The sequence below is a fragment of the Dunckerocampus dactyliophorus genome, chromosome 17 (genome assembly GCF_027744805.1).
Source record: "Dunckerocampus dactyliophorus isolate RoL2022-P2 chromosome 17, RoL_Ddac_1.1, whole genome shotgun sequence".
In the NCBI taxonomy this organism is placed as follows: domain Eukaryota; kingdom Metazoa; phylum Chordata; class Actinopteri; order Syngnathiformes; family Syngnathidae; genus Dunckerocampus; species Dunckerocampus dactyliophorus.
In genome coordinates, this window is record NC_072835.1 from 19,786,911 (window position 1) to 19,810,421 (window position 23,511).

The window sequence follows — 23,511 nt, forward strand, 5'->3', positions numbered from 1 at the left end:
CCCACGTGTTTGAAACAGACGTGGCTTTTGGGCTTTGCCTTTTAAGCCATTTTAATCTGACACCACAACGGAAATGCTAACAATGCTAACCGCTAACAACCTGCGTGTATACATTGTGATAACATCTCTTGCTTCAACAGACTTATCCCAAAATTAAAATAGGTAGCAGTTTTGTCTTAATGTATGAAGTACCTATCTTGCTAGGTACTGGCTTTAGCATTTAGCATTTTACTCATCATATTGACATTTAGCACTTTAGCAACAATCTATTGAAGCAAGACACGTTCTGATGTTATCACAAGGTATCCAAGCACATTGTTAGCATGCTAGATGTTAGCACACGAACACTGTTTCCACTTGCAAATGACCTAAGAAAGTGAACTTGGTTACAAATACTGTTGAACATAATTAGCATCAATCGAAACAGACATGTAGAAGTTAAAAAAATGTTTTATTTACGTACTCTAGTAGCAAATCTTGCCTTAAGAAATAATTTCATCAGTAGCAAGAATTATGTCATCACGTCTCTTGGGTGCTTACAATAATATTTTTGTGTTTTCAAGGCAGAACCATTATTTTTGCTACTATGATACTTTCTTCTCTTTAAGCAACACCTGACGCAAAAGCAATGAACGTTAATATAATGGCACATCGTTCTACTGGTTTTGGTTTTCCCAGATGACAGGAAAAAGACCTGCTTTCCAGTAAAAAAACAAAACAATACTTTTCAAATGCAAAGCAAAAATGTTCATTTGCAAGCCAAAATAAACCTGCAGGTAAAAGGGCAACACTCCTGGTGAGACGGTAAACATGGTATACATTTATACACTTCTGTACATCTCCTCTGTCTGCTCCTCTCAGCCAGGGTTCACCAGGAGGAGTAGGAGAAGAGCGGGTACTGGCTCCAGTCGGCTGTGTTGCTGGGGTGGTGGTGGGAGGAGCCTTGCTGCCGGGTGTCCCGTTGAGCTGGGGCGAGGGCATGGGGCGTGTCTGCCTCACTGGAGGGGAACCCAAATCTGGTGTATTCTACAGACCTGGAGGAAAGTATGTAATATTCACATTTAGCATAATGTCATTTGGTAGTGGTTGAAAAGACTACTCGAAACACAGACTGTGAATGAAAACACATTTTTAGGGGTCATAAAAGATGACTATATGAGCTGCAAATCTAAAAATGCCTAAAGTGTCCCTTCAATATAGATTCTGAAACACAAATGTTGGAATTCACTGATCCAGTATCAAATGTTAATAATTTTCTTTTTAACAAGAAATAAGAAATACAGCTTTTGGGAGTGAATGGATTGAAAACATCTGTACTGTACACAAACACCAACAGATACAGTAAAACCACACATTATGGAGTGGCCTTTTATTGTGGCCAGCCTCAGGCGGGTGTGAGGTGGATGGATTATCTGGGCGAAGGAGAAGTGCTCACTCCCGCGGATTTGTGGAGAACATTTGAGAGAAATATGCCTTTTGTGTTCATAGAAAAGGCTTACACCAAACAACACAATGTTTCTGTCAACTTTTACTCCCTCATTTATTCATTTCTTTCTATTTTTTTGTATGTCATGGCGCGGGGAGGAGGGATTAAATGAGATGTGCTTCTTCCTACTCCTTTTCGGACAAGTTAAATTGTGCAAGTGTCAATGTGATGTACTTCAATGTATTTTTTTTTTAGGCATATGCAAAATAAACTAAACCCTTACCATTACATACATAAAAATAACATTATATATAGACAATTGTACATTAGACTGCAATATGTATACACACAATCATTAAAAGGAGATCAAATATTGATAATGAAGATGTACCACTATACTGTAATGCAATTTTATTTGAATATTTTTGGTTAGTATGTCGTCATTATTATCATAACCTTACTTTACGAACTGGTAAGCGAAATCATGTGTAAAGGCAGTTTTGCACACGTGTACCAAAAAAAAGTGGTCATTGATGGTCTATTGCAGTGATGTCCACAGTGCGGCCCGAGGGCCATTTGCTCCACACAACTGCTTTATTACTGGCCCACGGCACCATGTAGAAATACATTTAACCACTAAACAGCAAAAACTGATAAAAAAAAAAAAATAGGGCAAAAAGGCACAATGTAAAGAGAAAAATCTGAAATTAAATGAAAAAGGTTTTTCGAGTTTTGTCACAAAATATCAAAGTGGCCCGCCAAATCCTTTGATTTGTCTGTATGCGGCCACTGGTCTATTCCAACATTGGTACATGACGTCCCACCTTAAATCCGACCTGTGGTGTTGATAGGTCACTGACGCCGGCACCATCTGCTCCTCACAGCTGTAGTCGTACTCATGCAGCTCCAGAGGCTCCCCATGTAGACTCTCAGAGGCGTCCTGCTCCTTAGACCAGCTGGGATGTGGACCCCGCTTCATGGTCTGTGCAACCTGACTCTTGTCTGTCTCTTCCGACTGAGTGGAAGAAGGTGTCCCCCGCAGGCCTGAGAAGGGACATGCCCGCGTTTCAAAGCAGAGCACGCGCTGTCTTCAATCAGTCGTATTTACCGTATAATGGGAGGATGTTTACCCTCTAGGACATGACTGATTTTACCTGAAGAACTTTTGCATACAACTTTCCTGTCCGCTGAGGACATTTTCTCTGAAGGACGACACCTACAAAAACAGCAGAGGTCCTTTAGGTGAAAATAAAAGCTTGAATCCGGACAAACTTGTACTGTAAATGCTTATGCCCGTTGATATTTTCCCTTCCTGGAATTTTGCGCCTACCTTTTCCCTTGTGCGTGTGTGCCTCCCTCCCGGAATGCTTTAGCAAATGGGTTGTGGTCAATCTTCAACTTTGTGATCTTGCAGAAAAGCAGCGATTGTTGTTAGTGTGACGGCAGCGTGCATATTTAAATGCACCTTCGTACCTTTGGGTTCTGGTAGGCGGTGACTGCAGTGAAGGTCATCTCCAGGAAGGAGAAAGACCGAAAGGGGGCCCAGCGGACCAGGTATGGACTGTCTGTCTGGATGACGTGAAACCTGGGGTAGTAGCGATGCATGGAGTGGAGGATGATCTGATAAAAAAACAGATACAACTGAACAACGTGAAGTCACATGACCCATCATGTGTGCAAGGGCCTTACATGGCCGTGCTGGTCCAAGGTGTTGTTGGTGAGCTTCATCTTCAGAAAGGACAAAGACTGCTTCATCCAGTGACTTCCTAGTGCGGGGGAGTCTGGGTGCATGTATGACCTACGTGGGGGCTGAGGCTCCGCCTTCCCTGCCAACTCCCACTGCTCATTTTTCCACTAAAGACAAGAAGAAATACTCATCATTCACATTCTTATTTCCTGCAATGGCGATTTTGGCATTTGGGGCAAGTGAGCCAGTGCCCCACCAGATCCGGGAGACGGTGCAGTCCTGCAAATAGCAGCCATATCTTCTTGTCCTTTTACTACTCCACGGGGCAGCAGGAACGTATGAGGGCCCAAATGACCAAGAAAACAACATTACGGCGTTTATTCCATTTGTGACTGTTGCTGCCAAATCTTCCTATCCTTTGTCGACTGTGTGTGGCAGTGAAGCTTTCCACAAAAAAAAAAAAAACAGTATGAATTGGATTTTTTCTATTTAAAAGAAAATGCAATTGCCTTTGTTTGACTGTGTTCCTGCCAACTCGCCGTGTCGGATCTACTCCTACGTGGGGCAGCAAAGCCTTCTGCCCCAAATTCCCTCGGAAGCATGAATGAGTTTTGCATGCAGGAAAATGAAAGGATGCATTGGACACATTTTGTGCATTATAGATGCTAAAAACAATCCAATGTTGTTGGTACGTGCTGTTAGCTTTGTGTCATAGGTGACAAATTTGTGGCCTGCGGCACGTCCTAAAAATACAATTTAACAATAAAACTAAAAAAAACAACAGCAAAAATGGAAAAAGCTGCAGTAATTTTGCAAAAATAAAGTAAAAATTTTAAGAGAACATTTTTTTAATCTAACGAGAAAAAGACGTAATTTTAGGAGAATAACATTGATTATCAGGAAAAATAACGTCATTTTAGGAGCATACAGTTGAAATATGAAAGACCTTATTTATTTAAAAGTCGGAATATTATGAAAAACCACAAATAGAATTAGGTTGCGAAAAGGTTGTCATTTTTGGAAAATTAGGTGGGTGGGAAAAAGTTGGAATATGGAAATAAAGTCATAATACGACTAGAAGAAAATGTACAAAGATTATTTAAGGAAAAACTTGAAACATTTTGAAGGAAAAAATTAGAAAAAAAAAGATTAATAATGCAGTTATTTTATTTTTAGAATATGCAAAGGGCCAATAATGAGCTACGTGCCGAAAATGGCCTACGGGCCGCACTTTGGACACTCCTGATGTAGGATATTTATTGTCTTTTTAGTACCGGTATGTTGTTCTTGGAAGATAAAGTACAAGTAACAGCAACACTAAATAATATGGTAGTCCACCATTTTTTAATGTAAAGTGTTTTTTTTAAGCTGATAAATGATAAATATTTTTGTCCATTTTATTTATTTATATATATATATATATATATATATATATGTGTGTGTGTGTATATATATTTGTAAATGATTTTTTTAAAACAAGAAAAGCTGATGATAAATATTTTTTGGTTTACTATTATTCAATATAAAAAAAAAGAAGAAAGCTGATAAATGTTTTTTGGTCCATTCTTTTTTTTTATATATATAAAAATTATTTTTAAAAAACAAGAAAAGGTGATAAAAAAATAGAAATTATATATATATATATATAAATAAGTAATTATTTGGTTTACTATTTTTTCATATAAAAATGACGATAAATAACAAAATAATTGATCATTTTTAGAAAATGTGTTCCCTTTGCTTTTGTGTGCCAAAGCCATCCAGTCTCACGTGTGACCAAATGGGGCCATAAACTGCTGAGAGAAGGAGCCACTGGTCGTATGGACGACCTCACTGAGCGGGATGCTAATTAACTGGGCTTCCAGCTGAGAGTACACAAACAGGAAGCAGTGAAGGCTTTGAAATGGAAGGATGTGTCTGGGTGCAGACGGCGAGGCTCTTCTTTTTTTCCTTACAGTGAGCAACAAATGTGCCGTACCTTGTATTTGAAACGGTCTGCTGGAATCATGTCCATCATGACGATGTACTTGGCAAAAGGCTGGAGGCCTGTTACGCTGACGCTGCAGTGTGGGAACATCCTCCTGAAATACGTTTCACACGCATCAGCTTGTAAAACATCACACCGAAGGCTAAAACCAGCATTTACCTTCCATGTTTCGTGATAATCATCTCTGTTCCTTTGCTGTGAAAGGACTTCCAGAGATGAGCGTTCTCCAAGGTCATCCTGATGCCTCCCTGCGGGACGGAGTCGGCGGCCCGGGGCAGCCTGGGCACGCTCGTATTGGGTTTGGAGTCTGCACAGGCGTGTTCTTTATATCAAAGGAGTCAAAAGTGATATTGTAGATATGAGGTGATTCCTTACCATGAATGTGTCGCATGTTTCCTCCTCTGGAGCTTGGAGAGAAAGTGCTGCTTTGAGGAGATGTTTTGACCACTGAGATATCTTTGGAATCCATCTTTAGGGGCCTGACCCTTGAGCTTGATTGGTCATCACAGAGAGGGCGGGGTTACAGCAGCAGGGAGACGGGGTGTGGCCGAGGCACGCCGACTTCCTGATTTGTTTCGACGCAATACTGTTAAAGAGCGTATGCAGATACCGGGTCATTCCAACACCAGGCTGGTGCCATGTTGAACCATCATGCCATTCGTTTTGGTTGGTTTCGTACTGAAAGAGGTCGTTGAATGCAGAAATAATCACTTCCTGTTGCCGTCTTTATCAAACATAACTGTCGAACGACAACCATGCAGCTTCAATTTTTTTTTTAAGCTGCACATTTGAAACAGTTGTTGTTTTTTAATAAAAAAAAAAAAAGAAACTCCAAACAAATTTGGAAAATTGTAGTTTCAAACTGTTGCCGTCATGAAACCTTTGTTAACTGTCCAGGCAATGTAGGAATGTTACATGCTAACATTGTTAAAGGGACGCTAACTTTCAAGCACTTCCTACTCCGAGCATGTGAGCGGCGCCTCGCATAACGCACACACATTTGTTGACAGCTAATGATAGCAATTTGGCCAAGTTTAACTCCTAACGATAGCTATCATTGACTGTATAACCCAGGGGTGGCCAAACGTTTTTTATAGTTAAAGAAAAATAATCTGTATCTGTAACTAAGTGAATTGTTAATGTGGACTTTTTCTCCTTGCATGAGACCTTTTTGCAACTTTAACAAATTTTTTTTCTAAATATTTCAACTTTCTTTTTGGACATTTTAACTTTTTAATTTAATTTTTCAGTTTTATATTTTATATTTATATTTTTTTCTTTAATTTTTTTTCTTTATTCTTGTAAATTTACTATTATTTTTTGTCAATTTTTACTGTTTAAAAAAAAAATAATTAGTGTTTTTGTTCAATCAAGGTCCACGGGCCGTAAATAGCCCTTGTGACGCACTTCGGACACCCCCCATATAGCCGTAACAATCACCATCCAGCGAACGAGTTACTCGTATATTGAAAAAGTGCAACTTTGAGCCATTTGCAAACGGCCCCTTCAAGTGTCGTAAGCGTACAAATAAGCTAACCTCTGTTCACTGCGAAACAACTAATTTGATAACATGACATGTGCTTTAAATGCTGCATCTTCTCACTTCGGCTGTGCCTTCTTTGGCACAAATGTCGCAAAAAAAGGCCCCAGAAAGCCAAAGAAGTGAAACGCAAGAGGGAGTCTTGCTTTTGAAGTTTCTGTTATTTTTGTGATTAAAATTAGTTGACGCTGGATTGCTTTTAGCGTCTTTAATGAACAAAACGGTGAAAAACGTGACGGTGGTCCCTGCATTGAGAGAGACTGTTGTGTACGCAGCTTGCCAGCAACATGCAAGGAATATTCTCTCCACTTCCAGAAGACAAGGTGAAGGGCAGAATTTCAAAGTGGGCGTCGATGGGAGGGGGAGGGGGGCAGACGAACAGGTCCCGTCCTGACTGCCTCACTTGTGTATTGAGAAGCAGTCTCCGGATTAGAGCGGTGGCCTCCAACCTCCACCGGAGTGAACAATGCGGCAAATCCCACCAGGCCATTTGGCCCTCTTATGCCCCCCCTTCCCGACCCTCCCCACTTGTACCTTAAGTAGTAGAAGAAAAAGGGGGCTTCTCCTGGATGGAGCCAGCAGTTGTCAGCTCGTTGACATGAAAGAGCGAGTGAATGCTTGGAAAGTTGTCAAGTGAAAGCTTCATTTCAAAACGCTTCATCCACAAACGAGCCTCATGATCTCCAAAATAAAAGCGGCCCGTCTCCGGACCAGAGCCTCGTGATGCGAAACGCTTCAGCGTGAGTAGAGGCTGTGACTCAGCTCCCCGGAGGTCTGCAGACATGCCGAAACTTCCCTGCTTGAATCAACTTGACGCTTGAAGGTGGAATCCAGAACGTTCCAGCCTGCGGCGCTTCTGCAACCCGACGGTAGCCTGTGAGGTTCAGCTTTGGGAGCATTTCACAATAAAACTTGTCCAGTTTTTGTCTCGTGTGCTCTGCTGCAGTGAGTATAAACTATAAAAACACAAGTATTGCACCATCTTCCATACCAATCACTCGTAAATCTACCGGCGTTGATATGAAACAGTTTAGTCCTTGAAAAGGTGTACAAATGGCCCGCCACAGTTACATTTGAGTCGCCACAGAAAGATTTTTTGGACGTTATAGATCAAACATTCTTGCGTTCCTAGACACAGATGGGGGTTCTTTGTTGGCCACAAATGAGGTTGAGGTCGCAAAAACGAAAGGTAATTATCATTTCATAGTTTCCCAGCACCGAAATTAAACACATCCATTATAAACTCCTACATTTCTATCACATTTCATCTGTAAAACTGAGGACCTGTTTGATTTTAATGAGGGTGATTACACACTGTCTACCAAAAATAATGATGATGTTGCCACTGATTTGTCGCTCTACATGTATTAAAATGAAATGATACATCATTTTTAATAATTGTATGTATGTATGTGTCTATGGATTGTTATATATATGTATTTTTAAATTACATAATTTTGAAGTATTAGTAATCTAAAAATAGTACATGTATTAAAATGAAATTATACATAATTTTATGATAATTATATATAAAATATAATTAGTATAAAAATATTATAAAATAATTATATAATAATATTACTTAATAATATAAATACATTTTATTTACATTTTATTTATATTTTTATTTCAAAAACTCAGATGCTTTACAAGGTGAAAATAAATAAATACGAGTGTATAAAAGTACCAAAATAACAGTTAAAAACGCCATATCAATAATATTATTAATGACATATTGAAAACGTAAGGGTACTAAAAACTACTAGTGTTTAACTAATAGTAAACACTGAGCGGTGCAATTATATTACGACCAGCAGAGGGCGGTAAAGCACATCAAATCTACACTTACAGGTTTTTGTTTCTACAGTACATCACTACAGTACATTAGTGACAGCTTTTACCTGTTGTATGTATTCATGCTTGATGTAAAAATAAACCTTACCTTATTCTTTTCGCCTGTCATCTAAAAATATGACGAAGTAAATCACCGCAGTTATTATTAGACAACTGCAGTAGAAAAACTAAGCAATACATAAAGCATGTGTTTTAATTGAGGCTTACATGCTAAACGCGACTGGCTCAAACAATAATGATAATAATAAAAAAAGAGAATAAAAACAGTTTGCTTACAATTTAAATAATACAATAAAGGATTTTTTGCAATTATTGATCGTACAGAAAGTGAAGTTATCACCCAAAATAGTAATGTTTTTCTACGACGGTCGTAAAGCAACGTTCTTCATCGCGTCCTCTCGCCAACACTGCCATCCACTGGCGAAAAAGAGTATTGCTTCACTTACGGCTTCAAGTGGACATCCAAAGCCCTCAAGGGAAACAAACACATCATTACTAGCAAAAATTACAGTGTGGGGTTTTAGAAAAGTAGCCAGTCATACAGTGGAGCAATAAGGCTTGTTGTTTTCACACTAATAAACGTATTAACTTGTAAGCTAGCAACTTCATTTGCTTAAACACTTCGTTGTTGTACGCGTGTGCCAACACGTCTGTTGTGTGTGTGTGTGTGTGTGTGTGTGTGTGTGTGTGTGTGTGCAAGTGTATGTGTGAGCTGACTGACAAGATGAAGCGCAACGAGACAAGACATAAGAAAAGAAGACAGCGGTGCCTCAATAGAGATCCGTCACTCACATACATTTTTATTTTTTTCTATAAAAATATTTTACAATACAAAATCCAACTTAAAATATACACTAGATTTTGCAGGAAGTGCACAACCCCTCCGGTCCAACATAGCGGGTCTAATAGAGAAATAGAAACTCTACAGCAAACGACTCAATCAGGCCTCAACGACTTGATCAACACAATCTAAAAGATGCGGCAGCGGGAGCGAGCGACGCCGCCGAAGCAGATGGGAAATTGATAAAGTGTTGCAAAAGGCAAAACGAGAGCGGCCGCTCGCCTCCTCGGGGGAGCAGTTAAGGGATTTTCTTTTTTTTTTTTGTGCGAGGAAAACATCACTTTGAAAGTTGGCAACTTTGGCTCCAAAAGTGGAAGCCAGATGTTCTCCTGGCAGCTATTAGCTTGTACAAGTTTAGACTGTGGATGTCTGTGGCTTCAGCTCAACCGGTCGTGCTAAACATGAGATTAAACAAAAAAAAAAGGAAACAAACAACCATGTAAGAAAGCATCTGTTGTTGCTGACACAACCTGGAAACAAAAACTTTCTGTGGCGGGCAAAGCAATTTTTCACAGAGCCACAACAGAGGCGGGACGCTGCCTGTGTGAAAGTAATCCCTCGTTTATCGCAGTTAATTGGTTCCAGACCCGACTGTGGTAAGTGAACCTTTGCAGAGTAGAACTTCTTATTTATGAAAGGAATATTTTTCTAGTTAGAGCGTAGAAAACCTGTTTACAACCTTCTAATTACGGTTTTTAACATCATTAGAGCCCTCTAGACATGACATAACACCCCTATAGTCACCTTTATACTCCTATTACCCAATATAGTAAACATAAAAAGAGTAAATAAAATGATGATGGGAACCATAATAATAAAAAGGCACATGACATTGAAACAGCGTTGACAAAGTGTTGATTTAGGTCATGACGTTGAGCAACACAATCACAATGTTGAAACAAAATACATTTGCGGACATTTATATTCACTGACTGTTGACTGTTCGATTTTGGTCACTCCAAATTTGAACACTTAATTAAACTTTTTTTTGGACATTTGGATTCTCTACATTTGAGAAAACAGAATTAGTAATAATAATAATAATAATAATAGTAAATACAACTATTTTGCAACGTTGTTTCAACCTTGCGGTACAACATTGCTTCAATGTTACAATTCAATGTCAACTATTTTGCAACGTCATTTCAACTTTAAACGTTCAACGTCATGAATGTTTAGTCAACGTCGTGTCAACGTCCCGTGCCTGATGGGATGGGCCATGTTCACATTCACTAATGCATTCCTTACATTTGTTGAAAAAATACGTCATCTTCCCCAACAGTTCTTCAATGGTGAGTCATCCCAATTATCGTACTGTAGCGTCACTGTCCAATGAAAAGCAGGCACAGCAGAATCTTCCAACAAATACGATTTGGAGCTCTCTGTTTTCAGTGGCCATCGCTCTTGGCGGAGGCGGGACAACTACACGCCCATGCTGCTGATTGGCTGTCTGGCTACGTGACAGCCATTGTTTGTAGTTGGGAGACACCGGTTCTTTCGTCTGTGCTCCGATCTGTAAAATAAATGTTTTTGTCTTAATATTTTGAGTTTATTCTTGTTTTTTTCCGTCTTGTAAATTTTCTTCTCGTAATTATGATTTTCTTCTCGTAACATTAGAACTTTGTACTAATTTTCCAAGCCTTACAAATGTATTTGTTGTTTTGTTTCTTTCTCAAAATATTATGTTTAAAACAGAAAATCTTTCTTCTTTAATATTTCAACTTTATGCTACTAAAATGACTAAAATTACAGCTGTTTTTTCGTTAATTTTTTTCGCTAGTTTCCTGTTGTAAATTTTCTTCTCGCAATTAGGATTTTAATCTTGTAACATTATAACTTTGTACACAACCTAATTTTCCAAAACTTACAAATTTATTTGTTGTTTTGTTTCCTTCTCATAATATTACGACTTTGTCTCACAATTTCTTTCTTCTTTAATATTTCAACTTTATGCTACTAAAATGACGTTATTTTTCCTCATAATATTACACGTTTAGTCCCATGAAACTGTGACTTTTTTTCACGTTCAAATAAATGTTTTTCTCTTAATATTTTGACTTTGTTCTTATAAAATTACAGCTGTTTTTTGATTACGTTTTTTTCCCTAGTTTCCTCTTGTAAATTTTCTTCTCATAATTAGGATTTTATTCTCGTAACATTATAACTTTGACCACAACCTAATTTTCCGAAACTTACAAATTTATTTGATGTTTTGTTTCTTTTTCATAATATTATGACTTTTTCTAACAATTTCTTTCTTCTTTAATATTTCAACTTTATGCTACTAAAATGACGTTATTTTTCCTCATAATATTACACGTTTAGTCCCATGAAACTGTGACTTTTTTTCACGTTCAAATAAATGTTTTTCTCTTAATATTTTGACTTTGTTCTTATAAAATTACAGCTGTTTTTTGATTAAGTTTTTTTCTCTAGTTTCCTCTTGTAAATTTTCTTCTCGTAATTCTGATTTTATTCTCATAACATTATAACTTTGTACACGACCTAATTTTCCAAAACTTACAAATTTATTTGTTGTTTTGTTTCTTTCTTATAATATTACGACTTAAAAAAAATTCTTTCTTCTTTAATATTTCAACTTTATGCTATTAAAATGACGTTATTTTTCCCCATAATATTACACATTTATTCTCATGAAACTGTGACTTTTTTTTACGTTCAAAGAATTTTTTTTCTCCTAATATTTCGACTTTATTCTTATAAAATTCCACCTGTTTTTTTTTGTTAATTACATTTTTTTTCCAAGTTTCCTCTTGTAAATTTTCTTCTCATAATTAGGATTTTATTCTTGTAACATAACTTTGTACACAACCTAATTTTTCAAAACTTACAAATTTGTTTGATGTTTTGTTTCTTTTTCATAATTTTATGACTTTTTCTAACAATTTCTTTCTTCTTTAATATTTCAACTTTATGCTACTAAAATGACGTTATTTTTCCTCATAATATTACACGTTTAGTCCCATGAAACTGTGACTTTTTTTCACGTTCAAATAAATGTTTTTCTCTTAATATTTTGACTTTGTTCTTATAAAATTACAGCTGTTTTTTTATTACGTTTTTTTCCCTAGTTTCCTCTTGTAAATTTTCTTCTCGTAATTCTGATTTTATTCTCATAACATTATAACTTTGTACACGACCTAATTTTCCAAAACTTACAAATTTATTTGTTGTTTTGTTTCTTTCTTATAATATTACGACTTAAAAAAAATTCTTTCTTCTTTAATATTTCAACTTTATGCTATTAAAATGACGTTATTTTTCCCCATAATATTACACATTTATTCTCATGAAACTGTGACTTTTTTTTACGTTCAAAGAATTTTTTTTCTCCTAATATTTCGACTTTATTCTTATAAAATTCCACCTGTTTTTTTTTGTTAATTACTTTTTTTTTTCCAAGTTTCCTCTTGTAAATTTTTTTCTCATAATTATGATTTTATTCTTGTAACATAACTTTGTACACAACCTAATTTTTCAAAACTTGCAAATTTATTTGATGTTTTGTTTCTTTTTCATAATATTACGACTTTTTCTAACAATTTCTTTTTTCTTTAATATTTCAACTTTATGCTACTAAAATGACGTCATTTTTCCTCATAGTATTACACTACGTTCTTGTGAAATAAAAATTTTTTGCTTGTTGTAGTACAGCTTTTTTTTTTTTGGTTTTCTTTTTGACAATTAGAAACAACGGGCCTCAAATGGCCCCCGGGCCGCACTTTGCACACCTCTGGTTTAGAGTATCAAAACTAGGCTTTTTTTTTGTGTGTGTTTTTTTGCCATTCGCGGGCGAGTTTTTGAATGTAACCGTCTTGAATATCAGGTATCCGCTGCGCCCGGTTGTTATTGGACAGTGACAATAAGTAACGCTTGTGTTTTCTTGTTTCGCTGTCATACGCAAACACACATGATGGGTTCTTGGAAAGTACAAAAAATGTATGTTTATGTACCGTAAGTAACAGTTTGTTTTTGAGCCCCCATGTTTCCTGCTTCCTGGATGCAACACAAGAATATTTCTGTTGTTGATTTTGTAAACAAAACAGCTTCAGTGTCCCAGAAGAAGCTGCCAGAAGGATTGTGAAATAAATAATTCCAAAAGTAATCATCTGATCGAAATGTTCCTGTTTCTGCTGAGTGCTCGCTCACGTTGTGTGATGACTTTTGGCATCATAGCGGTTGAGAGCAGAGGGCTTGCCGGAGCGTCCAGAGAGGCGGCAGCAGCCACAAGGGGGACGGGGAGAGACGGGCACCTAAAGGCGACGCCGTGTCCGATGTGCACGAGCACACCTCGTAGCCGTTCTCGGCGTGGTCCGGGTGTTGGCGCACGTTGACTCTGGTGTCGGTGCTTTTGGGCTCCGCGCCCGGAGAGTCCGACTGCATTTCGGTGCACAGCAGCCAGTCTTTGGCGATGAGGCGAGGGTAGCCCGCCTCCGCCTCCATGTCGCTGCTCGGCACACGCCAGTACTCTTTCCCCTTGAAGAAGTAGGACGAACCTGCACAGGAGAGGAGAGTCGACAACTTTAGCGGGATGTTGTGAAGCCTGTTTCACATGATCCTTACCCTGTCAATCCCAGAATTAGCATTTGTTGACTTGTTCATAGTAAAGTATGAAACTACTGCAGTAATTTGTATTTCAGTACTCGCACAGAATGCTGCGGTCTCATTAAGAGAACAAGACAAGAACACGTATCATCAAGGGCTTCATTTCATGAATCAGTGATCCGGCTTTGAAATTGTTTATGTTTTCCCCCTCAGTACCCCACCCCACGCAGCGCGCCTTATGTTGCACGCACAGCTGGAAGAATATGGAACATGGACAGTGTGCGTAATGTACACAGGACGCGCACGTGCACGCGCATACGTTGCACTTCTACAGAGAACACAACTAAAAATGTCCAAGTCGTTCACAATGATATTTCATTCCACGGCGCACGACTACTGTTTTTATTTTTTGCAGACGTTTCTATATCAGCTTTCATAGCAGCTTCGGCACATGCATGTTTTAAAGTACTCCAGTCCCTCGCCGCCTCGCGCTTCCAGTTGCACAGCTTCACTCTATCACGGCTTTTCCACAACATCATAATAAAGAAATCATGCTGTTTTCGTGGTTGAAGACAGCCTATTGTTAATAAAAAAATATTAAAACGTTATGTAATATTTTTAAACCTAAATTGACTTTATTTTGCAAAACAGAGCAATAAGAATAATCAGCAGAAAACCATACACCGAGCCAACAAATCCATTATTCCTTCAGACAGCTCAAATTTCTAAACAACTATACCAACATAAACGACACAAAAAAAAGGGGTTGTTTTACGCCAAAATAACAATTTATTTCCAAATATAACACCATGTTTACAATTTTCACATTTGGAACTGAACTGTGTGTGCGCGTGTGAAAGCGTTAAAATTTCCCTTCAATGCGTAACCTTCTGCACGCTACGCCCCTCCACGCTCTCTCGCTTCCTCCTTCCTGTCATGTGTGATTGTTCATTTGCAATGATCCCTGCCGAGCTTTTATCAAATGCACTTCTGCCGTTTTTATGGCTTAAGAGTGCTCTGAAATGCTAATGCATTAGAGGAGAGTTGCATCACTACCACTGTTTGCCTCTCGCGCAAAAAATATGTTGTTGGGATTATAAAAACGTACAAATATGTCTTTGGTAATGAATGAGTTAAGCATTTTCAAGCATAAAAACGGCTAAATGATCTAAAATACAAATATAAGGCATTCAAAAAATGCAGTCAAAGACGTTGTGATGATGTGTAGTATCCTACATTGGTCACTAGGTGTCAGTAATGTTCCGTGAGACAAGCACCAGAGCATTTTTGCATTTTTTGAGTAAAATAACCCACCGTGGGCTAAGAAAGTTGCGAACGTCGGCAACTTGATGAAGAAGGTGAGAAACACTATTCAATTCAAGGAAGAAGTCATCGCAAAGTACGAAGATGTTTCAGTAAAGGTAAAGGTGATGTTAAAAGTTCATCATCCATTTCACTCGTTATTTATAATTATTTCATAGTGTTTTCTGCCTGTAAAACTATAATTATTTTCTATAAAATGCATTTCTGTTAATATGCATGGGTGTCTAGAATGGATTCATTGGATTTTCATGATTTTCTATGGAAAAAATTGCTTTGGTTTCCCATTGGAATCTTCTGGAACAAATTAATACTAAAAACCAAGGTACAAGAATTATGTCAATTTAATTAAAAAAAATGTAAAAATAAATAATTAAAAAAATAAATAAATGGAATAAAAATGCAATAAATAAAACCTGTACACACTTTTGTGAGGTAGCGTAACAACCACGTAGAGTCGATGCTATTCTGCTAACCCCTGACCATTGTTCCATTAATATGAGTTTGAACAGTTACTTGACATACGTATAACATGCATCACACCCCATAAAACGTCAATAACAGAAGAAGAGAAGAAAGTCCACGCCATGCATGGTGGGCGCGGTTGGTGAAGCAATATGACAACTGGCAGCTCCGTTCTTGTGAGACACGTACTTTTCTATCTTTCCTCCATCTGAGTGCACTTTTATCAGTCTGACTCCAACACGTCTCTTCTCCTCCCTTGCCAGCCGAACGCCACTACTCATGCTTCCAGTTCTTCCTGTGTTTCCTCAGAGGCTCCTTATGAGGCGTAAAAGACGTGTAATATCTGCTGGTGGCGTCTAAGATCTTAAATGACAGTCTTTCCTCACATTCTTTGACTCAGCACCAACGACCACGCTTACCGTCAGACCACCTCATGGCGTCATCCAGGTGCGGCGGCAGCCCCTTCCACAGCGTGCTGTCTTTAGGGTAGCCCACATCCATGCGCCTCAGGTGGTCGTCGTAGCGCCAGTAGCGGTTGTCCTTGAAGAAGTAGGTTTTCTCGTTGTGCGGCCACACGAACGCCACGTCCACTCCCTCCAAAGGCAGGCCGAAGTCGCTGATCGGGCGGGGGTAACCCTCCTCCATGATGTTGTCTTTGAACAGCCAGTACTTGAGACCTGAAAGGCCGAGCGCACGTGTGTGAGAGAGAAAATCCACGTCCTGACCTTTCTTCATGCAACTCCTCCTCCGTTCATCCTCGCAGCGCCTGTGGCATCGTCTTAAAGGGAGGTGAGAGTGAGGCTGCGTGAACAAAATGACGAACTCCGTTATTTCATAACATTTTTTATTTCAATAACATTAGGAATTAGAACTTGAACATGAGATTTGATCTTTGAACGGATGGTAATTATTTATATTGTACCATCAAAATCAGTCAAGTCATATTTCACCATGAAGCTGACGAGGGCGTCCCATTTAAGGAGGTGGGGGCCGCTTTGATATTATTCACTTTTCTTTATTTTTATTTATTTTTTAAATACTATATTTTGTATTAGATTATATATATCTTTTAAATTACATTTATTGTGTTTTATTATTTATTTATTTTTCATGAAACACATTAAAAGCACTTCAACGTTGGACAAAATATGCTATGCCATTAAATATGTTTCAATAATTATTCTTCGTGTTTTTTTTAATTGTGAGTATTATTGTTATTTATTTTTTTTATTCGATTCTCTTATATTATATTTTAATTTCATTTATTATATATTATGTATTCATTATTTTTATTATTATTATTATTATTTATTATTATTTGTACTTAGTATTATTTTATTACATTTTATTTTTTATTAGATTACATTTGATATTTTTTGTATTACATGTTAAGGTTGTGCTGTTCAATACATTGGAATAATTATTGTTAGTGATGTTTATTGTTAGTATTACTGTTATTTAATTTGTGTTTATGTTATTTATATTTTTTATTATTTTTATAACATTTTTATATTATTTTTTTAATATATTATTTTATTTATTGTGTTTTTTTAAATTTATTTTTAAACAGGTTAAAACCACTCCAATGTAGCTGAAGCTATGCTCAGCTGTGAAATATATTTCAATAATTACTACTGTCAAGTGTTTTTTCTTGCTAGTGTTTATTTTATTTTGTATTAGATGATACTTTATGTTATATTTTCTATCATACATATTTATTTTGTGACTAAACATGTTAAAACCACTCCAGTGTCGGTCCGGACCTGCTATGCTGGGCAATAAAACTCAAGGTGCACTCTGGTTTGGACTGTGGTTTAGGAAGCGTACCTTTAAAAAAGACTATTTTGTGGTCTCCGGGTCTCTCGTACACGGCGTCCACACTGTCCAGATTGGCGGGCAGGCCCCTCCAGAACCAGTGGATCTGAGCGGGACGCAGTGACACCAGGTGCTTCTCTCGAGTGAGACGCCAAAAGTATTTTCCTACGAGGTCAAAGCCAAAAGTTGTGTAAGGCAGTCGTTTGCAACGAACAGGTAGGAAAGAAAATCCCTCCGATCGTATGAAAACACTGAAACGGAAACGGTGACTTTCTAATAGAGATTAGGCAGGTTATTATTAATGTCAGTTCAAGTAAACAGCTTTGATAGTAAACGTACAAAAGCCTTTTTCCTGTTGCTGTTGTCAGCGGGAGGCCACCCCTTCAGACGGCGCACATGAAAGTCTGATGCAATTTCGGAAGTGCCGACTCTCAGCGGGGCTCAGCTGGCTCAGTCGGGCGTCTCCAGCAAACCCTCTCTCATCCATCTCCCTCCCGTTCCCCCCGCCTTTTTCATCATGTACCCTTCCTCTCACAACTTTTCAGCTCATTCTTTTAAAAAAAAAGGAAAAAATCCACCCACCAACCCCCGCGCGGCTTTTGCTTCCGTCACTCTCGCGTTTGTGCTCGGCTTTACCTTTGAAAAAAAAGGCCTCGCCGCGTATCTGGGCCACTGCATCAAAGTAGCTGGTGCATCTGTCTGGAGTGTCTCGTGCAAGCCTGAGAAAGAGAGACTGCTTTAAAAAAAAAAGAGTAAAACAACAGCTAAAAGTGGACATTATCTCTTTAATGTTTCAACAGCACACTTGTTTGTGCAGCCTACTGATCCCCCCCCACGTCCACGTTTATCCATATTTAAGTGTGACCTGCACATGAATGAATGGCATCAGACTACACAGATGAGCGGGCGCCATCAGGCCGACGAGGTTCAATTTATTCTGAGCGATTGAAAGCGCAGACGTGGCCTGTATGTTAACCGTGACTCCGTCAGACCCCCCCGGCGGAGTGTAGGAGGGTCTACACCAGGCGAGGGCCACATACTGACAAATGAAAGGATGCGAGGGCCACTTGGATTTTTGGTAAAGCAACACGTGTACAGGTAGATAGGCTGAGAAGCTACGGCATTTCACCTTTGTAATACAGGTGAAATGCTACTAAAAATGATGTTTTTTTCCATCATAATACCAGTTCTTTCTTGGAAAATTGCGACTTTTGTCCTTCATCCGATTATGACTTGTTTCCTTAATATTTTAACTTTGTTCCCGTAAAATTACAGCTGTTTTTTTCCATTTCTAGTGTTTTTTTTTAAATTTTCCAACTATTTCATTCTCAAGAAATTGTAACTTTTTTTCTCATTAGAAAACTTTTTTTTTTCTCTTAATATTTTGACTTTTCTCTGGTAAAATTTCTGCCGTTGATTTTTACAAATAATTTTCCAAATATTTGAACTTTCTTGTATACTTTCTCTCATGCAAACTCCATACAGAGATTGGAACCCAGGTCTCCTGACTGTGTGGCCGACATGCTAAGCACTCGGCCACCGTGCGGCCCCACATACTGGACACCTAATAATCGTTTATTAAGTTTTATGTAGCAAAATCTGAACAAATCAACCAGTCAGGCAGCATCCTGAAACTGATTGTTTGACTTTAAAACATTTGCAAATAAAAACATAAATAAAAACCTGAAAAAGTAAATGAAATAAGAGCGTGGTTGACTTATTTTTACACTTTTATGATGGTTTAAAAAGCTCCTTATAATAGCATGACAATATACCCTCAGCCAAAGGATCATTTTCCTCAGACATGCTTCCTGCTGAGCGTTAAATCCGTGTTATAAATATTTTTGCCTGCGGTCGGACCCGGAGGGGAGCCCTCTTTTTACGTTAGGGCTCACACATGCACATGATTCATAAATGGACAAACTTAAGTCTAATTATCCTTGATAATGGAAGAAGATACAAGCTGACAGGAGCTGCAGTTGCTTCGGGGAACCACTTAATTAGCTGGGCTGGCTCCCGAGCGCACTCTCACCGATGCACCACGCTGATACGGCACCTCATATCATTATTTCATATTAAGCCGCAAACACCGGTTGTGCGGGCCGTGTTGAGTATTCCTGCATGGCTTCATTACGTCTGCTACTCAGCATGAGCGGGAAAACATTACAGCAAATTAGAAGAAAAGCATTGCACATTCCAAAGTACAGAAAAACCATAAAAATGTGAAATCTGCCCATAATGAAGTCTAACTTTGCAGCCTTATGAGAAACACATTAAGGGTACAATGTTTATAAATGACTGGATTCATCTCTTTCATGCACAATTTTACGCTTCCGCACCCTTGCATGCAATTTAAATCAACTTACAGTAATCTGCGTAAGTATGAAGTACACTAAAAACCATTCTCCTAATTGGATGTGTCAGGACTTGTATTGAATCTTCTCTGCTGCAGTCTTAAATGCAACGTTCCATTTTTCCTGCAAAATAATAGCAGTGTTTACTTACTGCAGGATGGATTTGTTTTGCGGAATGTCCAACAGGATGGGAGGTTCAGATGTTTGGGAAGGGGTGCCTGGGTGGTTTGTGTGGGACACAGAGTCACGAACACCTGCCATGAGGGGAAAGGTCAAATGGAATGAATAGCTCCGCCCCCAGCCACAACGCTAGGTACGCCTGCACAATCTAATGTGATCTAATGCGAGATAATAATGCTCACTTTGTTGTTTGTAGTGGTACTAATGTCCTCTGCTACTAATTGCCACCATCTGTTCTCCCCTTGTACAATGAGGTCACGTAACAGCCCATTCATTTCAATAAGGCTGCACAGAGCTTATCAATACCAGGTAGCAAACCACTGACACCAGTGGCTCTCAACTGGTTTGGCCGCAGAGCCCATCACCCCTCAATGACACGCGGCGACACAAAATGCAGAATTTTTTCCAACTCAATCGCTCTCTCTGCAACGGATACACAGCTGCCCAGGCACGCAGGCGAAAAGGGCAAAGTGCATTCACAGACAGCGGGTCATTATCACCGATTTAGACTGTAAAAAGTGAGTTGCAGTGTAGAAACTATGCCAGTTTGTGTCAGTTTGAAAAAACTAGCCATGTACTCGATTGGACTGTTTAAAGTTCAAACTACTTTTGTATCACTGCATGATGACACTTTTCCACATCATGGATTAGTTTTTATAGAGCACTTTTCAGAGCACCCAAAGCGCTTCACAACGAAGTAAACCCATTATTGATTCACTCCTCAGTCACACACTGGTGGTGGTAAACTGGATCTGCAGTCATAGCTGCCCTGAGGCAGTCTGACAGAAATGTGGCTGCCAATTCGCGACTACGGCCTCTCCGACCACCACCGAACATTCATACACCGGTGTGGGCAGCACTGGAGGCAAGGCGGGTGAAGCGTCTTGCCCAGGGACACGACAACAGTGACTGGGTGGAGGGAGCGAGGATGAAACCGCCAACCTTCCGGTTTCTGGACAACCTGCTCCAACCTCCTGAGCCACTGTTGCCCAAACGTATCACAGCTTGGCTCGGTTTTGGGTGGTCAGTTTTCTACGTCAAGGTAGTGTGACTCATTGAATGCAACAGTCAAAATGCCATGTGCAGTAGAACCTCAGGTTTAGTTCTCCACGAAATTCATATGTTTCAGTTATCGTACGGCCAAACAGCGCGCGCAACAAACTAGTCCGTATGCCCACGTATCGCCGTGATACGCAGTTCAACTGTTAAGACTGTAATCCTTAATGATCTCCAGTACTCATAACCTTTCTGGGTGTCTAGAACAGATTAATTGGGTTGACCAAAAAAATTGCTTCGGTTTTCACATGTTGTGATTTTCGTCTGAGCTTTTAGAACAGATTCATGATGAAAACCAAGCTTCCACTGTATTAACTTCATGGCTTCTTAGAGCCAAGGCATAGCAACAGGGTGCGCTAATGTTAGCATGCATGTTCACTAGCCATTTCGATCCTGGAAAGTTAAAATCTGCGGCAATGACGAATCTGTTTGACGAACAAGACACGAGTAGTGGTTTACGATATGGTATCGGCGCTGCATCCTTTGAACAACAAACAGTACCTGGTGTTGCCAATGGACATTGTGTAGGAAAAGGGACTTGGGTTGCGCTGTCGTACCATAGAGCTGCCAGACTCGGACCTTGTCTTCATAGGGTAAGTCATACTTCAGAGGGTCTCCCACAGGACCCTGGTAATACGGTCTCATGATGGACTCCATGGCTGAGGTGTGGACCAGGCCGATGGCATGACCGAACTCATGGACGGCCACCGCAAACAGGTCCATCCCGTGAGAGTCTGAGGAAGACATAGAGAAGAACACAAATGGGTTTTATCTGTGGCAAATGTGCTGACTACAGATTTGTTTACATTGGTAACCTCGGATCGGTCTGTCGGTTGCTCAGGCGATAGCTACATAAATAGTGACGTCATCGTGCTGCAAAACAAGGGCAATGTTGTAAAACGACAATTCTCGGTCGACTGGCGAATCGCTACACAATTCGCAATGAAGGGGTAATGTAAAATGGCACCTCTTACAGCTTTTAAATGCAAATACTATCATGCCAAACTGAACCAAACCATCCTGTCTGGCGGAAAGAGGGCTTTTCGCTGACCTACCGCTTGTGCCCGAGAATAAACCTGTTTAAAAACCTAATTCAGATGTTAGATCCGGGCTTACAGAACAAATTAAAAGGCATGACGGGCTAAACCAAGAGGATTCCCGCACTGTTGCGTGTGCTACAGGGAGATAACTTTGGTAATCCTGCCCAAGTCTCAGGGTTGCCAGTTAGAAGCAGAGAGCAGCAAGACATCTCGGGAGGTTTCAGGCTATTCCACCCAAGCGTTTGGTTAAAAAAAAGGGAAACAAAAAGGCCTTCTAAATTCCGTGTACAACCCTACACTTTGATACAGGGGCTGAGGCTTTTGAAAAATATGGAGCTAAGCCAACGCAGAGCCCCTTTGCACCTGGAGACTGAAGCCTACATTTCACTAGCCTTAGTTTGACACCCGCTAGGGACACACTGTCGTCCTACCAGGTCCCACCAAGACAAATGGCACGTGTAATCTACAGGAGCACCCGGCGGAGAGAGGAAAGGTGAACAAAAGGAGGGATTGAGAGAGAGCAAGCATGGTGTTTACGACCCATGTGAGGCTGAAACAATAGAGATCATGCCCACGGACAAAGTGGAAGTGTAGAGAATTGGGCGGATAAAGGCAGAGCGCGATAGAGACGGAGGAGCTTTGTGAAGCTCTACAGGCGATGAAAATGCTTTTATGTTCCGCCGTCTCGGCTTTGCTCCGACGGATTCACAAGTGAGTCATTAAGAAGGTTTTATATCGACCCAAATGCTTTCGCTGCGTGATGTTGAAGGGTGGGGACAAAAAGCACAGCCAAACTTTATTTAGGTCAGGAATACAGTATCTTTTCAATCATTACCTGTATAGCCATTTTTTTCTGGACACATTCATTATTTATTCATTCTTTAAATGTATACAGCTTTTTCTGTACCACTTCTCAAATAGCAGGTGACAAAGGCTGGAAGTGGAGTAACTCTCGAAAAGCAGTCCCTCGTTTATTGCGGTTAATGGGTACCGGTTCCAACCGTGATAAGTCAGTTTTCGCAAAGTAGGAGTCCTCATTTATCAACCTAATATTTTCATAGTTAGAGCATAGAAAACCTGTTTACAACCTCCAAATATGGTTTTAGAGCCCTCGATGAACTACCGCCCCGATAGTCACCACTACACTCCTGTTACCCAAAGTAACAAAAAACAAAACATTTCAGACTCGTGCTCGCGTGTGTTGCTGTAAATGTGTTCCGGTGCTAGGAGAGCTGAGTGCGGGGCACGGACAGGAAGTGACATCGGGGGTTCGAAGTTGAGTTTTAGCTTAGCGTGGGTTACGGACATAACAGTAGCCCGTGTTAGGGATTATTGTGCCTGTTGTGAGATATAGTCGTCCCTCGCAATATCGCGGCTTGA

The 23,511-nt window shown here is 39.5% G+C and overlaps 2 protein-coding genes across 2 annotated transcripts in view; both read right to left on the reverse strand.

Moving 5' to 3' along the window:
• Window positions 1-463: 463 nt before the first annotated feature.
• LOC129170109 (T-box-containing protein TBX6L-like) lies at window positions 464-7,469 on the reverse strand. Its single transcript, XM_054757318.1, has 9 exons — window positions 5,476-7,469; window positions 5,260-5,407; window positions 5,092-5,194; window positions 3,116-3,280; window positions 2,900-3,046; window positions 2,757-2,833; window positions 2,581-2,642; window positions 2,251-2,470; window positions 464-1,034 (listed from the first exon to the last, which is right to left on the reverse strand). The coding sequence occupies exons 1-9, from the start codon at window positions 5,567-5,569 to the stop codon at window positions 869-871; spliced, it is 1,182 nt and encodes a 393-aa protein (XP_054613293.1). The 5' UTR covers window positions 5,570-7,469; the 3' UTR covers window positions 464-868.
• A 1,195-nt stretch (window positions 7,470-8,664) lies between these two features.
• Window positions 8,665-23,511, reverse strand: part of LOC129170268 (matrix metalloproteinase-17-like) — a 57,788-nt gene continuing 42,941 nt past the window's right edge. Inside the window, exons 5-10 of the mRNA XM_054757630.1 lie at window positions 21,649-21,825; window positions 20,007-20,109; window positions 18,138-18,220; window positions 17,514-17,666; window positions 16,106-16,363; window positions 8,665-13,852 (exon numbers count right to left, since the gene is read on the reverse strand). Coding sequence (XP_054613605.1) covers window positions 13,527-13,852; window positions 16,106-16,363; window positions 17,514-17,666; window positions 18,138-18,220; window positions 20,007-20,109; window positions 21,649-21,825 — 1,100 coding nt within the window. The 3' untranslated portion in view covers window positions 8,665-13,526. The remainder of the gene's footprint in view (window positions 13,853-16,105; window positions 16,364-17,513; window positions 17,667-18,137; window positions 18,221-20,006; window positions 20,110-21,648; window positions 21,826-23,511) is intronic.

What these genes read in the sequence shown, in the direction of transcription:
- LOC129170109 (XM_054757318.1), bottom strand. Translation starts at nt 5,569, where the DNA reads ATGGATTCCAAAGATATCTCAGTGGTCAAAACATCTCCTCAAAGCAGC. An exon ending in CAGACCGTTTCAAATACAAG is followed by an intron (nt 3,281 to 5,091) that starts GTACGGCACATT and finishes TCTTGTCTTTAG; the next exon opens with TGGAAAAATGAGCAGTGGGA. An exon ending in CACCACAGGTCGGATTTAAG is followed by an intron (nt 1,035 to 2,250) that starts GTGGGACGTCAT and finishes ACTTTCCTCCAG; the next exon opens with GTCTGTAGAATACACCAGAT.